Source organism: Semicossyphus pulcher, unplaced genomic scaffold, assembly GCF_022749685.1.
Source record: "Semicossyphus pulcher isolate SPU_LCO1_2020_fin unplaced genomic scaffold, fSemPul1.0.p SCAF_6, whole genome shotgun sequence".
Classification (NCBI taxonomy): Eukaryota; Metazoa; Chordata; class Actinopteri; order Labriformes; family Labridae; genus Semicossyphus; species Semicossyphus pulcher.
Genome location: NW_027211737.1, coordinates 3,957,535 through 3,974,158, shown reverse-complemented (window position 1 = coordinate 3,974,158; position 16,624 = coordinate 3,957,535). Strand labels below are relative to the sequence as shown.

Here is a 16,624-nt window from a genome sequence, read left to right as displayed (position 1 = left end):
CGACAGGAGCAGGTGCAGTTTCAAGGAAACTGTTGCTAGCAACAATGACGCTGTCATTAACGTTAGCAACTGCGCTATTCTTGACTCTCTGCTCTGACAGCTTTTCTCTTGGGCCCTGACTGAGATTTTTTTTCCTGCTAAGAAAAACATTATATTCTTTATTACAACAATTATTCTAAGTCTTATTAAGGCAGTGGTTGAGGTGAAGAAGTGTGTAATTTCTCCCTCTTTGCCTGTCACATTTAAAGGCCCACATGTATTGTTGGCTACAGCCATTCCTGCATCCAATGCAAACAGCTCCTACAGGGGCATGACATCCAACCAAGGTCAATGACTCCAGTTTAACCATTCAACTACCAGCTGAACTGTCAACCACATATCAGGTCATGTGATGGCACCTGAGCCAGTAAATAGAATTAAGAAACAACTTTCTGAAGTTGAATGAATGAGATGTCTGGTTTCTTTAGGCTTCCATCATAATCTACAGTAAACGCTGTGTCTGTGAGTCTCTTCACAATCTTTTTTGTTACAGAGGCGTCTCTTAGAGTCAAATAGGAACTAAATAAATTTCATTCTAACAGAGTGGTGAGTGTGGCTGTTCTCCCTGCATGGGGGCCTTTCATGAAAAAGATGATACGCAAGGTTGATGTGAACTAGCTGTTAGCAAGCTGGCGAGATGACTTCTAAAGATGTTATGGCATGTTCTGGTTAATGTATACATGGTTAAAATGTTCAGGACTGCTATTAACCTGTACGTCCATGGAACACAAAGTTTGCACAACCAGGTTTTGGAGGGTAACTGAGTTATAAGTGATGGGTACCGGGCCGGGGCTTAATTTCTAGACACTGTAGTAGCTCAGATGTGAGCAAATTATTCTCACTATGTAGCCTCTCCCTGCTCTCTGTTGCAGATCACTTGCAAATTAAAAACACCAATACGTTGTTACACAATGTTAGACGACCAATCATTTACAAACAAGTTCAACCAAAGCTGTCTAGATGTAGACTTGATCCTGTTTGATTTTGTTTTCCAACTATCTTAAAATCAGATTAGACTTATTTCGTCCCAATTAGACTAATAGTGAAGAAATGAGGAATGAAGAACTGTTTTTTGTCATATCACACAGCCTTAGGTTTTATGTAATTTGAATATTCTCTGTGTCTTCTGGGTTGTTGTGTTCGAATATCTTGAAAAAAAAAATGTTTAAAGAAAGATGGATGCATCTTATGATGAACATACGCTACAATTAATGAGAGGCATTGTAAATTTAAGATGCAGAAACACCGCTAAATTTCCTTCAGTCTGCATTGATCAGACACAAGAGGAAAAAACGATTGCTTATGCATCAGTTGAACAGAATAATACCACTTAACAATAGCAGCAGATACAGACGCTGCTATTTCAAAAGCTTGTACAGCATAGCAGAGGGTAAATGGGAGCTGCAGAGACTGGTGAGAATCGATAAAAGCCATCAAACACCTGAGGGGTCCCCCAATTTTCCCACAAACCACTCCACCCCCTGGGCAGGGGGGAAACAATGGCGGGGCATCAATACCAGCAATTGGGAGAAGGTGGGGCAGGAGACAGAGAGCAAACTGCACAAGTGGGTCACCTCTCCTCCAGACAGCAAATGGGCGCACAATCGTTTGCATCAATTGAGTCCAGTGGGAGACAGAGGACAGGATGGGGAAGGGGTGCCATTAGAAGCGTATTGGTATAGAAGGTGGGCGCCGTGGAGGAAGAAGGGGTGTGGAGGTTTTTAAAGCAGGTAGAGATGGAGACACAGGGGGATATAGGTGTTTTCAATTACCCACAAATTCACAGCAATTTCCTCCTCTTTCTGACCACACCTCCCACTGCGAGGCTGATGGGAGTCCTGAACAAAGAGGCGTGGAGATCGCAATTGTTTGACTGCGGGTTGGTGGGGAGGAGCAGGAGGAGGTCAGTTTTCATCTGTCTGCCTTGTTCAACCTTTCTCTGTCACCTTGCAGCTTTTGTGGAGCCTTCTTTTTTTTCAAAGGGTAGGAACTTCAAAGTGCATTTCAACTTCTGTGTAGATGTTGATAAGGAACTTCCTGTGTGAGAGATACTCTTATGCTGCGCGAAGATAACACACGCACACGCACACACACACACACACACACACACACACACACACACACACATTGTTCCATTCAGCAGAGAAACAACGTGCTCTTTCTGCTTTGCAAAGTGGTTAAATTTGCTTCATGGTGATGCATGCTTCATCTCACTGATCACCATCGCCTTCAGTTAAAACTCTTCTGCAACTTTGTCATTTGCATTGGGCTCCTCTATTAGCAGGTTTGTACTGCTTAGGATTAAATTACTGCAGATACTTACTTTGTGTGTGTGGTTTCCTGGAGCAGACAAAAACACCTCAGCAGGGCTGAAAATGACAAAAATGGATCCATTGTGTTTATCAGAAGGAGGGGGGAGAGAATCATGATAACAACACCCACCCATACAAGCCTGTCTGGCCCCAATCAACTTGGAAATAATGTTATCTGTTAGTTTAAAGACATCGAGTTTAAAGACTGTCGAATAATTGTTGATTATACACTAATTCATTATACTCTGGTAAATTTAAATTTAATACACAGAGAAACAAAAATTCAACAAGAGAAAGGATTACAAGCTGAAAAATCAAGCAACTATAGAAATCAACTTACGATATGTCAGACAGGGCTGAATGACCCACCAGGCTTCTGCTCTGAGACCCCTCAACTACTTCACTCTTTTTAAGAAGAAGCTAAATTTAGTACATTAACTCTACTGTAGTTCTGCATTTCATGATTTTATTCTTTATTGGTCCATCTGTGGGCCATGGCTGCAGCCTGGTTGAAGGGATGGCAACAAAACAGGGTTTGGTGATTACCCAATCTCAGATCCCATCGGCTATACAAAATAGCCTCTGGGCACAACAGTGAACATGCCTGGCATGTAGCCATCGGTTAACGATAAACCTAGACTAAACGTGCTGCATTGTTTACAGAAAAAGAAAACATTTTTCTTGTGATTGACTTTAATTAACGGGTCTTACCTTTGCTGAAATTTCAAAATCATGATGCAGATTTATAAAAAGTCAAAATGAAGCAGTCAGGTCTGTCCTCAAGAGGAGAAGAAAACTATTTTTAAAATGGTCGTTTGTTGAACGGAGGTCGTATTGATAATTTGTGATGCATTCGAGGGAGTCCGGAAATCTTAACGCTAAACGGCTTGCGTGACACAGCGTCAGGGAATTTATCTCAAGTTGAATTTTAGATCTCGAACAGATTGTAAGCTGTTAGCATGCAGATGTCTGTTTAAAGAGATTAATTAGAAGCTAAATCGTTATCAGATCACACTGATGGGAGCTGGGATGTCGTTACGGTGGATTACGTTCCGCTTGCTTTTGCTCTCCACACGGACTGTTTTTCCTGCATACGCCGCAGCCTGCTGATACGTGATTAGTCAATATTACTCGGACTACAAGAGTACCACAAATGTCCTGGAACTCCACATCTCTGAGATGTGGAGCTACAACTACAATAGAGCACTGTGAAGCTCTTTGTGAGGCTTATTAGCAAATTCTCATTAGCAAAGTTAGAATGCTAACATGCATAACCATGATGGTGAACATTGTCAACATAGCTGCTAAACATCAGCATGTTAGAAATGTCAGGCTGCAGTTAAGCATTTAGCTACAGCTAAGCTACAAGCTCTGTAGCTAAATGAAACTCATTAGAGGCTTACATGAGGTTTACTATTGCCCACTCATTAGCAAAGTTAGCATGCTAACACAATCAAGTCTTATGGGGATCATGGTTAACATTAAACCTGCTAAATATCAGAAAGTTAGAATTACCATTGCTGGCAATTAGTTGCAGCTATGCTGCTCTATGAGCTCCGTGAGGCTCATTTCATTAGAAAAGTTAGCATACTAGCAGGATTTTGTATGATGGTGAACACAGTAAACATTGTAACTGCTAAAAACCAGCATGTTAGATTACATTGTGAGCATGTTGGCATGCTAATGTTAAGCTTAAAGCTACAGCCTCACTGAGCTCATAGCATAGATGTAGACTCTTTGTCTTGTTGAGGAAAAATGCTCAATGGAGGCAAGTGGCAATAGTGAGTTTCAGCGTGTTTCTTGTTAATCTTGCACCTTCCTCTCTAATGCAACTCGCTGCACATGAGAAACCTCTCTACAGGAGACAGGAAGTTTCCTGTGCTTGCACATGTTGCCACATGAACATATGAGAGGCCTGATAGGAGTCTGTATCAACCATGTCATTTCCCCTGTTCCCTGGCTCAGCAATGAGGAACAACCATTTTACACACTCACTCGAATACTACATAGTGTGTGTGTGTCTGTATGTTGTGTGTTTTCAGGAGGTGGGTTAGGGCTCTTTCTGGATGGTTAGCCTTATCTCTCCTCCCATGCACATTCACAGTGTATGCTGTGCCAGATGGCCAGAGAACACAGAGCTGCTAATGGTACCACTTGATCATGTCTTCGCTCTGCTATAAATCAGTATATTAACAACGTACATAAATGCCATACACAGAGCATTTGATTGATCCCCATGTGACGCATAAAGCTGTTTCGTAAAGCAGAGGAAACACTTAAAGGACAATGTAGGTTCAGCCATGCGTGCCTGAGTGTTTGTCCACAGAAGAGATCTCACGGGCATTATCCACAGTTTAAATACATTCACTTGAATGTAATTAGAATAGCCCTTCATGTTTGCATTTACATACATTTTGAGTTTATAGAGGTGAGATCACTGATGAACATTTGGGAAGAGTTAACGGCCCCGAATAAATGACTATACGCTGAAACAGCTTTTATTTTGAAGGACATTGTAAACAAGTGGTTATGAGTTCAAATCCATGAGAGATATCAAGTTACATGAGCCACACACACGCACGCACACACACACACACACACACACACACACACACACACACACAAACGCACACAGAGAGAGACATCAAACACTCACAGTGATTAAGGTAGTGTGTCTCTAGTAGTACATTACTGCTCCCTTGTGGTGAAACACAAGTTGGCTGCACTTTTGAAGGATCACGTCAGAAAAAAAGATGGAAACCTTTCCTCCTTGTACATACACATACATGATTTATATAGCTTTGGTTTTATTTTTCCAGTTTTTGAGATATCCATTTCACTCTTATACACTGTAAGTGAATGGGATTTTTTTTATCACGGCATTGCAGGATGATATTTAAAAGAATGAATGGAAACTTGTTATTCCAGAATCACAGTTCCCACATTACTGTGACTAATGTAATCCAGTACATGCATGTTTTTTTTATTAGAACTACTATTTACCAAGTAAACAGAAGCTAAACAATTGTCGACCATTTATTCCGTACAAGCTCAGTTTGTAGAAAAAATATCCTTCTCCTAACAATAGCTGTGTCACAATCCAGGGGCTCCATCCTTCAGAGGATATGAAGGCAGATTGCGTCATAGAGCAGAGTTGAAGGCTCCTTCAGATGTGGCTGACAAATGCGTTCTTCTGTTCCCGGGCCACGAAGGATCCATCAGGTGTATCCTTCGTGGACCAACGTATCCCAAGATTCATTGCACGCCATTTTAAACAAGATGGCGGACTCATAAACGGCCGAAGAATACATTTTAAATATAAACGTTTTTGGTTTCAACTCAATCGAATAGCTAGTGATACACGTTAAAAAGCAAAATAAAAGGGGGCCTGAAACTAATTATGTTTGGCTAAGTTAAGTAACGTTAGTTATGATAGCTGGTTAGCCCGCTAGCTACCTGTTGATTTGGTGATGCAAGGATATAGGCGGGAACAGCTGGTGACGCAAACAGGAGACCTCCGTAGACCTGACCGTCTCGGCTTTAAAGGCCTATACAGACTACTAATGACTCATCCTCCGACATTTTTACTTGTAATTACATAAAAATCACAGGTGTTACTAATAGCATTAATTATGCTTCTGTTCTATTCTTCTATTGTTATAGAAGATTTCGCTCAAATGGCAAATACTGTAAAAACACATGTCAAAGTGTCCTTAGGCAACACACTGAACCCCAACATTGCTCCTGGTAGACATAGCCATCAGATGTGAATGTATAGATCATTAACTTTCAGATGTATGTCGCTTTGGACAAAAGCGTCCGCTAAATGAAATTGTAACCTTGTAACACTGTATTGACATCTCCTTCATTAAGGTGGCCACTTGACCACCTACAGAATACTGTTGTCTGTGAAAAAGACCTTTAGCCTTGTTAGATTTAAATTAACAGGTCGTTTAAAACCTTATTTGTATTTCATGTGGTTCGAAAGACTTCCAGTTCCAACCAAACTAAGATAAGCTCATCAGGTATTATGGCAGCAAAATGATCACTTTGTTTGATGCTCACAAATGCTAGATAGGGGATTTAAAAAGTGTCAGCCAAACATCCAAACACAACAACAATTTATTTATGGGGCAAAGTCATGTTCCTGTGTATTACTCATACTAATAACCCAGTAACACTAATTATATTTGGTCAGTCCAAGTTCTGTTTTCACCTTTTTCGACCAGCTAATATGTGATTGATTACAAAGCACTACTTTGTTTGATCATTTAGATAATTCTGACAGTTTTGTGTGACAGAGAGACGATTTTGATTAGTGTGACGGTATTTTCTTCAAAGTCATACTGCAATGGTAGGCCAAACTGGGTCTGCACAAAGATGTCATTTCTACTCAGTTAATTTAAATTACATTATAAACATGGAGGTACATGGGCTGGGTGTGGTTAACAAGAAGGAAGAAGAACTGCTCTGTCCACAAGGGGCGCATAAATCAACACAAACAGAAAGTCCCTCACATGAGCTTTAAACAACTGCAGGTCCTCTGTGTTATTTTTTTTCGCCCTCCTTCCTCCTGTGCTGAAATGGGGATGTGTGTCAGGACGACTATGATGTGCATGTGAGGTTGGAGATCAGTTTGCAACAAGAGCTCTATATTTAGCTGTGAAGGGGAGTGAGTGACCCAGTCTAACTGCAACAAGTCACACTCCTCTGGACTCTGACTCTTTCACCTGCAGGCTGTGTGATTTTGATCTTCGTGTGGTTTCTTACTGAAGAGGAGGTGAGATATAAATACTTTATCTCCTGTATGTTTATTCCTCTCTTCTCTCTCTTCTCTGATTTATTTTAATTTCACATGCCCACACCCCATGACAGACTGATGTCGCTTAGAGAGTGGCTTTGCTGCTTGGAAATGGAGCTGTGATCTGTGACCTACTGAGACTACAGCTTGGTGATTAGTGAAATAGCATTGGAGACGACCATGTGCCAGTTGGAGGAGCCAGAGGCCAGGCTAGGCCTGAACAGTCCTGACCCGCTGGTGAGAGAGGCTTTCATGATGGCTCATGACTACATAGACTATGTAACCACAGGGGGGGCAGATGGCACCATGGGTCCTGCCCCAACAGCCTGCACCACAGCCCTGCGCCACGCCGGAGACGAGCTCCTCACCCGCTTCCCCATCTTCTTCCGGCGCTGGCCTCGCATCTTCCAGGACGTGACAGAGAACTCAGCCTGCACCATGCTCACCAGCATCCTGGACGAGCACTTTTTCCCTCCGGCCCCTGGGGGGCGGCGCAGGGACCTGGCCTGGAGCGTGGTGCTGTCTGTGTATGTGCTGGCTGGACAGATGGCTCTGCACTGCCATGAGAGGGGCATGGTGGGGGTCCTGCCTCAGCTGAAGGAGAGTGTGGGGGCCTACGTGGAGAGGGTCATCTGCCCAGACATACGAGATAAGGGAGGATGGGTGAGTTCACAGAGAATAACTACAGAGGAGATAGAAAAAGCTGATACTCCTTAAGCATACATACAAACACAATGTTAAAGTGTAAATGCAGCGCTGCTCCAGCGTGTCAGACTACAGTGAAACCCAGGTTCCCTTTGTAGGGACACAGCGGAGATTTAGTGTTTCACTTCCATAAACATGTGTTGTGTTAAAAAATGTGAATGTTTTCATGAAATGCTGAGCAGAGAGTTATCCCGATTCTGCATGTTTGATTTTGAACTTGATGTGGATATTGATTGGCATTTACAGCAGCCAATTGCAAATGAAAACACAGAGATGACCCATAACTGCTAGCTAGCTCATGAATACTGTGCTAATGGGGAGGGACGTATGGATTCAGGAAAGTTTAGCATTGGATGCAAAATTAGTATTTGCCCTGGAGTTCAGGAGGAGTCATGAACATTTTTTATTTTTAATCCTACAAAATAATTTCTTTTTTTCTTTTTTTGGGGGCCACAATACGTTGTATAAGTGACAAGCAACGCAAGACATAATATAAGTAAACTCATCGGATTTAATGGGAAAGTAGCAGAGACAGAGATATTTACATTTTAACCCTGGATCCAAGATTTTACATGATGCAACTTGTGTCTTTCATCAGAGCCTTGTAAAAGCCTGATTCTTTTAAACTCCATGGCCATAGTTTTAATGCTGCCTCTCTGTTAGGAGGTTGCTGTCCACATGCTCAGGCAGAAAACAGGGTCCCTCCACATCTTCCATTTTAAAATTCCACATTTTTCCACACTCAAATACCACATTTCTTGTATATTTTACTGACAATATTTGACATCAAAAAGCATGTCAATTTTAAAAAACAAGTTATCTTTAATGTTATATTTAAAACTATGTACGTTGTTTTGTGGCCAAACTTATATCTAGGATAAACAGCCCTGGGAAATTTGTATATTCCCTTTCCAAGCAGTCGGTTCACATTCTCCTCTCAGAAAGTTTGACGACAGATGTTGCACATCCCCGCCAAAGAGGAAGTAAACTAACCAGTTCTACCGATACTTGTAACCCCCCCCTTTTGCATATTGAATTAATGTTACATTTTTATCAACCCCATGTTTTGTTTCTTTTATGACTAAATACCTTTAGTCATAACCATTTTAAGATTGTTTTAAACAATTAACCCATTATGTGTGCTTTCACTTTAGTTTAGCTCTTTGTTAATGATGCATATGTTAAAGTTTCAGGGGGCCGTAGCCTATATCATTTATATGGGATTCCCCTTGCATAAGGCATCATATCAATACAGAATCATTTCATTTGTAACTTTGATTTACTTGTTTTTCACAGAATGGTTTTGTGTCACGCTTTGGAGAGAAGCAGGGTCTGGAGGGCCAGGTGAAGAAGGTGTGCTGTTGGACCCTGCTGGCTCTAGCTGTCAGCATCCTCACCTACTGCGTATGGAAGAGAATGGTTTAGCCAACACTGCCACCTAGTGACCGAAACATGAAATTGTCCAAGAGTGAGCGACCTTTTCAAAATGTCTGCAGTTCTTTTTAAGATGCATTTTCTAATTCTGTTGAACCTGTTTTCAGTATGTAACCATACACATCAGGTGGTGTTCTGCGTTGTGAGGAATATTTATGTCATTCCAATGATCACATGCTGGCAAAAAATGGTGAGCTGCTCATATTTGTGCAGCAGATAATTTTGTACTTAATGAGCTCCATTTCAAGGGTGCACTAACCTTCATGGTTTCATGCCAGATTAACCAGGCAGATATGTACTGCATCATGAAAGGCCAAGTCTGTTTTATGCATTTTGTTTTACACCAAGTTTGACTGTTGTATATCAAAATTCCAAAGTTAATTTTAGTGGCATTGTCATTTGTCATGCAGCTGCACTTTATGTACAGTGTAGTAGCACATAATCCAATAAAATCTTGCTTTATTACCGTCATTTACCTCTTCATTATTTTCAGTTATTGAAGAGTTCTACATAAAAACAGCCAAACTTCAAATAAGCAGAAGGAAGTTTTATTCACATGAACAGCAGACAGAACACTGAAAACTGGAAAAGACTTGGAACGTTACATTTTCACGGCAGAATTGACAGCAGAGCTTTGTTGAAATTGAAGATTTAGGCCAGCTCCTCCTCACCCTCCTCCTCAAACTCTCCCTCCTCCTCGGCGGTGGCGTCCTGGTACTGCTGGTACTCAGACACCAGGTCGTTCATGTTGCTCTCTGCCTCGGTGAACTCCATCTCATCCATACCCTCGCCAGTGTACCAATGGAGGAAAGCTTTGCGCCTGAACATGGCTGTGAACTGCTCGGAGATGCGCTTGAACAGCTCCTGGATGGCTGTGCTGTTGCCGATGAAGGTGGCGGCCATCTTGAGGCCACGGGGAGGAATGTCGCACACAGCGGTCTTTACATTGTTTGGGATCCATTCAACGAAGTAGCTGCTGTTCTTGTTCTGCACATTCAGCATCTGCTCGTCCACCTCCTTCATGGACATGCGGCCACGGAAGATGGCAGCCACTGTCAGGTAGCGGCCGTGGCGTGGGTCACAGGCAGCCATCATGTTCTTGGCATCGAACATCTGCTGAGTGAGCTCTGGTACTGTGAGGGATCTGTACTGCTGGCTGCCTCTGCTTGTGAGGGGAGCAAAGCCGGGCATGAAGAAGTGCAGACGGGGGAATGGCACCATGTTGACTGCCAGCTTCCTCAGGTCAGCGTTGAGCTGTCCAGGGAACCTGAGGCAGGTGGTGACGCCGCTCATGGTGGCAGAGACGAGGTGGTTGAGGTCACCGTATGAGGGGGTTGTGAGTTTAAGGGTGCGGAAACAGATGTCGTACAGAGCCTCGTTGTCAATGCAGTAGGTCTCGTCTGTGTTTTCTACAAGCTGGTGGACTGATAGTGTGGCGTTGTAGGGCTCAACGACTGTGTCTGAAACTTTGGGGGAGGGCACCACGCTGAAGGTGTTCATGATGCGGTCGGGGTACTCTTCACGGATCTTGCTGATGAGCAGGGTTCCCATACCAGAGCCCGTACCACCACCCAGAGAGTGTGTGAGCTGGAAGCCCTGCAGGCAGTCGCAGCTCTCTGCCTCCTTCCTCACAACATCCAGGACAGAGTCCACCAGCTCTGCACCCTCAGTGTAGTGACCCTTGGCCCAGTTGTTGCCAGCACCACTCTGGCCTAAAAAAGAAGAATCAAGGTTAAGCTCCACACTTAACAAGCACAATAAGCAGCTGAAAATGTTTGAACTAATTATTTACCGAAAACAAAGTTGTCTGGCCTGAAAACCTGGCCGAAAGGTCCGGACCTCACAGAGTCCATGGTTCCTGGCTCCAGATCAACAAGCACAGCACGGGGGACATATTTGCCACCTACAACAGGCAGATAAGGTTAGGGGAATGTAAAAAAAATAAACAAACACACATTTTGTGCAAAAAAAATCTGTTGGGCTGTAGGCTTACCTGTGGCTTCATTGTAGTAGACATTGATCCTGTCCAGCTGCAGGTCACTGTCACCATGGTATGTGCCAGTTGGGTCAATTCCATGCTCATCACTGATAACCTCCCAAAACTGTAAAATAGATAATAAATCTTAGTATGAAACCCTTAACCAAAACAAGTGACAGGGAAATCTGCATGCAGTAACATGTATGCAAACAGTAGATGAATTTCGATTACATTCAGTTTGTTTTATTTTAAAGTTTAATTCTTTTAAACAAAAAGGTGATTAGATAACAGCTAAGACTAGAATTTCGCGCCGTTCTGCAATCCGCGCGCGCGGCCTGACCTCCTATTGGCTGCGAGTGGTGGGTTATGAATTTGAAAATTCCTAGCTACGTCACTAACCGCCAACACCGCCTACTTCAGACACGAGCCGGCGCCTTTCAGAAAATACTGCCAGGTGGGCCTCAGTGAGCCGGGAACTGCGTTACAAAACCACCATCGTATATTTACTGTTCACAACAATGTTTAATGCCATTTACAGACACCAAGTCAGTTAAACAGTTTATATAATGGAACAGGATGAGATGGCTTTTTTTCATGAATCAACAATCCTCACTTCCTTTTTCGCATTGCAGTAACGTTAGCGTCTGACGAACGTTATTTATAACGGTAATTTAAAGCTAGTTCTTCAACGTAACGGGAATCCCATCCGCACCGGTTAATTTAATCAAATAGTTTTGAATGCTTAACACAAAAGACGGACTAAATGATTGAAAGATACAACTTCGAACATTAAAAAAAAATAATGCCGAATTGTTTTAATTAGTCTATATTTCGACGCCCAAGTGTGCCTAAAGACAACCTGCAGTCCATACATTTGAAATTAAACGTTAAGAGGAATTTTTCTCAAGTAGGACACATCGATATTCCCAGGGTGTGGCTTCCCCGGGCACAAAGCACCGGCCCACAGAGTAGAGAACACGGTGTTTCTGAATGAAAAATACCCGATTTAATTCTCAAAAGGCAAATATAGTTTTACTAACCTTGGCACCAATCTGGTTTCCGCACTGGCCGGCCTGAAGATGCACAATTTCCCTCATTTTGTTTTTCTGGAGGTAGTCTGGACCTTTCGATGAACGACTTTGCTTGTCTCTATGCCTGCACAAACGGCTCAACCATCCTTTTTATATTTGGGTTGGACCCGCCCTTTGCCCCTCAACTCGAACGCCTGTTGGCTCATTTGTGAAAGCTTAATTTACAGGCAGAAATTTAGACCAATCAAATGTTCCCATTCTTCTCCGCCATTGGTCTACTATGCCTGCCAATCACATTTATGTCTAACGTGTGACTAACGTCTAATCTGTAGACGTTGGCCTACTTCCCTCATGATGGCGGAGAAGAAATGCGACACTGACAACAAATTTTATTCATTTCACAGCCGCATGCAAGCGTCCGACACAGAAAGTGAAATGTATTAATCCATCGACTGAAGGAACATGTTTTAATTTGACCAGTTATAAAATAATAATCCCATTTATATGATAGTTATCCACGGTCCACGTGGCCGAGTAACGGCATACAATGGACCGGTTTAGCATAAGTTCGACTAGCGGAAGCTGTCGCAACAGCTCTGGACATGACTGATGCTGCTACAACTGTGATTTTCAGTCAAATGCCTCTTAGGATGAGCAGTCTACAGCTTTCCCTTCCAGCTTAGCTCAATATGAATAAATATAACTAATTAGTTCCCCTTTTTATTAAGTTTTGTAAGGTTGTTTTTAGCTGTGTCTGGAATAAAAAATGCATACTGGACCACTACGCAATAACATCAAAATATAGAAAGTCGCGCACAAATCTAGTATTTGTGCGTCAAAGCTTAGAAAGTAATAGCTATATTGAGGAACTTACATTTTCATCATCAACACAGTAAACAGTATTATCAACAAGGTGGTACATTTATTTCACAGGACATGCACCATGTCTTTATCTTAGGGCTCTCCTGCTATCTAAATATAGACTTTTAACCTGGCACACCCAGCTTCTATATATCTCAGACTGAGCTTTCGGTTTCATGTTTAATTTATTATGTTTTATTCCTATTCTGTCTATAGTTAACAGAGCAAAGACACTGAATCCACAGTAATAATACTTCCGTACACAAAGTCTGTACTGCATTGTATTCTGTAAATCAGCGCTGTGGAATGAGGGCAGATGGGCTTATTAATAGTTAATCTGAATGCCAGGCGAGAGAGTGGCTGTGACGCCAGCGCTCCTGCATGGTACATGCCACGGCCATGTCTCCTGCGACTGGGAGGGGGGCAGAAGCTGACGATTAGACTTGTGTTTACTAGTACAGGGCTTTACATTTCTTTCCATGGATCGACCCTTAAGCACAGGATCTTTGCATACCATACATTTCTATGTTGATTATGGCAGTTCTTAGTGCACACCAGTGAGGCTCTCTGGGGGTGTATGAAAAGCCATTCACTGTCTCATTCATTCTGAATGTTGTAGGAATTCGAATTCCCTCTGTCTAGGCCTGGGTTTTGTCTTTTACAGGAACATCACTGCTATGCTTATCATATCATACAGTATGTAGGTCATGCTCACAGTCTCTTTCTGTGTGTGTATTGTAATCTGACACACAAAGGCCTCTTCTTTTTCCTCCATGTCAGAGCCATGTCACACACAGGATGAGTCAGGATACAGTCATGCTATTCCTTTCTCCTTTCTCGACACTGGCTCAAGTTCACATGCAAACATTTGGCAAACTTATTCAAGTTCCAGCTCAGCCTCCCTGTACTCTTGAATTTGCAAAATTGCAAAAAGGAGTGTGCAAAAGTTCACATGTTGAAATACATAGAGAATTTGTAATGCATAAAGATAATAATCCAGAGGTTGTGTGTAAATATTATGCATGACAGTCAGATGCAGAGGCTTCATGTGTAATGTTACTAGGGGGATGGGGGCTTTATTGATAATAATAATAACACTGAATGGCTGAATTTTGATATGTATTATTATTCATTTGTCCTCTTATTTAGTTATCTGCTAATTATGTATACTACATGGCCAACCTGAACATAATATGTGCACACCCAAATATAACACCTATATGTAAATGTGAACATCTTATTCCATAACAATGCACATGAATATGCTGTCTAGACTTGGTTTTCCAGCTCATCACAAATGTGTTTGATGGGCTTGAGGTCAGGGCTCTGTGCAGGCCAGTCAAGGTTTCACATGCATCATTTTCCTCTAACTTATCAAAAGAATAATGTAGCGCCTTGTTCACGGTAGCAAATTATATAAAAGGAGAGAACCTGACAAATAATCATTTTACTGCTTACTGATTGATCAGCAGAGAAGACTATGGTTAGTTAAGATCTGGAGGCACATTCTGCCATATTTTAAAGAAACCCATTAGCCATGATATTTAAGCACATATATCAGTTGGAGATACAATTTTTTATATTTATTTAAATATTTGTGTCGTTGATTTATGATAGCATACATGCAAAGCTGTTTTTTTTTATTGTAAAAAGCTTAAGTAAGACGGTAAACATTATACCTTGCTAACATGACAACTATTTTGTTAGCATGCAGACATTAGCATTTAGCTCAACACACTGCTGTGTCATACACCCTTTGGACTGCATATAAGACATAAGAAGTGTTTAGGTCTCACAGGGGGCTCCAGTGGTCTCCTCTGACAGCCTTGAAGCACAATAAAGCTGCTACGTCCTGCAGAACCACACCCATACAATGGCAATGGCGTGTTTTAGAGTCCACTTAGCATGCAGACATTAGCTCCACATACTGTAGCTGCTAGCATTCTTGTAGACTCTTAGTCTTGTTTAATCGATGTTCGATCTGGAACCAGATCAGGTGTAGGGATATAAAGTTTAAAATGTAATGTTTAACAAAATAAAAATCTGTTCTTTGATTTCACAGAATTTGGTTGGTAGCTGGCGAAACGTTTTTGGGTCAGAAGGGGGATTTTTTTTTTGTCACATTAAGTCAATATTTCTGGTTTCAGCCCTGCAAACGATAACTGTCTCATACCATGTAAGCATTTTCCAATGAACACTGAGACAGTCATTTTTTTGTTTCAGACTTTGTGGATACTTTCTTTGATCTCAGTCAGGTTTGTTCCTCTGTAGCCTGTTTCCTTTGTGCTATAACTGATCTATTATTCATTCTCTTTCTTCGGGAGGATGCATTGAGTGGTTTGTGGTGACAGCTTGAGCAGGTCAGATGGAGCTTAATGCATGAAAAACCTTTGAGCACAAAGGGAGGAGATTTTGCTCTTTAATGTTTTGTACAGTATACATCACAATGAAGCCTTTCCCACAATGTGTTTGCAGTACAGTATCATAGAGTGTGTCTCTGTGAAGAACCAGTCTAGCTTCCCATGACTCAGCATCTCTCAGGACACTGCAGCATTCAGCACTCAGCCTCCAGCAGTCAGATCAATATTACAGAGAGGAAACAGATGCTACTGGGAGAGCCACGCCCGCATCAGCCCTGCTCAGAGGTTATAATGCTTTAACAAGATTACATCATGCGCCTAGACCACTCAGAGAATCTGCAACGGATACTGGAACCATCAAACAGACACGACTGTATGTAGAGCACAGTCTTTGGTACAAAATTGAGTAAATTGTAAACTAATAAGGACTATTTTTAAATAAAGGTATTTACATAGTACATAATATTACATATTATATATATTACAGTACATATTTCTGAGACATACCGAAACTAAATAAGAAAACTAAATAAGAAATTTGCATGGCTAGATATCATAAGATGAAATATGCATACTTAAATTTGGATGATAGAATTAAAAATAAAAATAACATACATAATATTTTACATAAATCTAGGATACGTATTTGTGTAAAATGTGCACCGTTACTTTATTATTTCTACAGTGATCGAGGCTGCAACCAATAGCTGGTATAGTATAACGAGCAATCAGAACACTAGTTAGCATTTACTATCCTCTTGTTCTTTCACTGCTTTACTTAAGCTAACCATCAGGCATCGGGCTAGGCTAACACAGTGTCCTTACAGAAAGTGAGCGTCCAATTACAGCGTAACATTCAGTGAGGACACGGTGACATCAGACGTCCACGAGCCCCTCCATGTTTACAGTCTACCTGGTTTGCTGCTTCCTGTTTGGTGCTGGAGAGAGCAATCCTAATGGTTGTTGACAATGTTCACCTCATTTGATTTCAATATTTGCTTCAGCAGGGACTAAAACTTCAGAAAATATGAAACATGTTTGATTTTATTTGCACGTCAGGATAAGGAAAAGTCTGATTTAATACAGCTTGGACTTTTATGACC

General features: G+C 41.7%; 2 protein-coding genes across 2 annotated transcripts; one reads left to right on the top strand and one right to left on the bottom strand.

Annotated features, from left to right (window-relative positions):
• Positions 1-7,041: 7,041 nt before the first annotated feature.
• Positions 7,042-9,328, top strand: bcl2l16 (BCL2 like 16). Its single transcript, XM_069682339.1, has 3 exons — positions 7,042-7,131; positions 7,227-7,815; positions 9,154-9,328. The coding sequence occupies exons 2-3, from the start codon at positions 7,333-7,335 to the stop codon at positions 9,280-9,282; spliced, it is 612 nt and encodes a 203-aa protein (XP_069538440.1). The 5' UTR covers positions 7,042-7,131; positions 7,227-7,332; the 3' UTR covers positions 9,283-9,328.
• Positions 9,329-9,823: 495 nt separating this feature from the next.
• On the bottom strand, positions 9,824-12,413 carry tubb2b (tubulin, beta 2b). Its single transcript, XM_069682338.1, has 4 exons — positions 12,310-12,413; positions 11,285-11,393; positions 11,084-11,194; positions 9,824-11,003 (listed from the first exon to the last, which is right to left on the bottom strand). Exons 1-4 carry the CDS (start codon positions 12,364-12,366, stop codon positions 9,943-9,945), a joined length of 1,338 nt encoding a protein of 445 aa, XP_069538439.1. The 5' UTR covers positions 12,367-12,413; the 3' UTR covers positions 9,824-9,942.
• Between the last annotated feature and the right edge of the window lie 4,211 nt (positions 12,414-16,624).

Excerpts from the sequence above, each read along its gene's own strand:
- bcl2l16 (XM_069682339.1), top strand. The coding sequence starts at position 7,333 with ATGTGCCAGTTGGAGGAGCCAGAGGCCAGGCTAGGCCTGAACAGTCCT. Across the intron at positions 7,816-9,153 it reads TACGAGATAAGGGAGGATGG|AATGGTTTTGTGTCACGCTT; the intron begins GTGAGTTCACAG and ends TGTTTTTCACAG.
- tubb2b (XM_069682338.1), bottom strand. The coding sequence starts at position 12,366 with ATGAGGGAAATTGTGCATCTTCAGGCCGGCCAGTGCGGAAACCAGATT. Across the intron at positions 11,394-12,309 it reads GAAACCAGATTGGTGCCAAG|TTTTGGGAGGTTATCAGTGA; the intron begins GTTAGTAAAACT and ends TCTATTTTACAG. Across the intron at positions 11,004-11,083 it reads GCCAGACAACTTTGTTTTCG|GCCAGAGTGGTGCTGGCAAC; the intron begins GTAAATAATTAG and ends CTTCTTTTTTAG.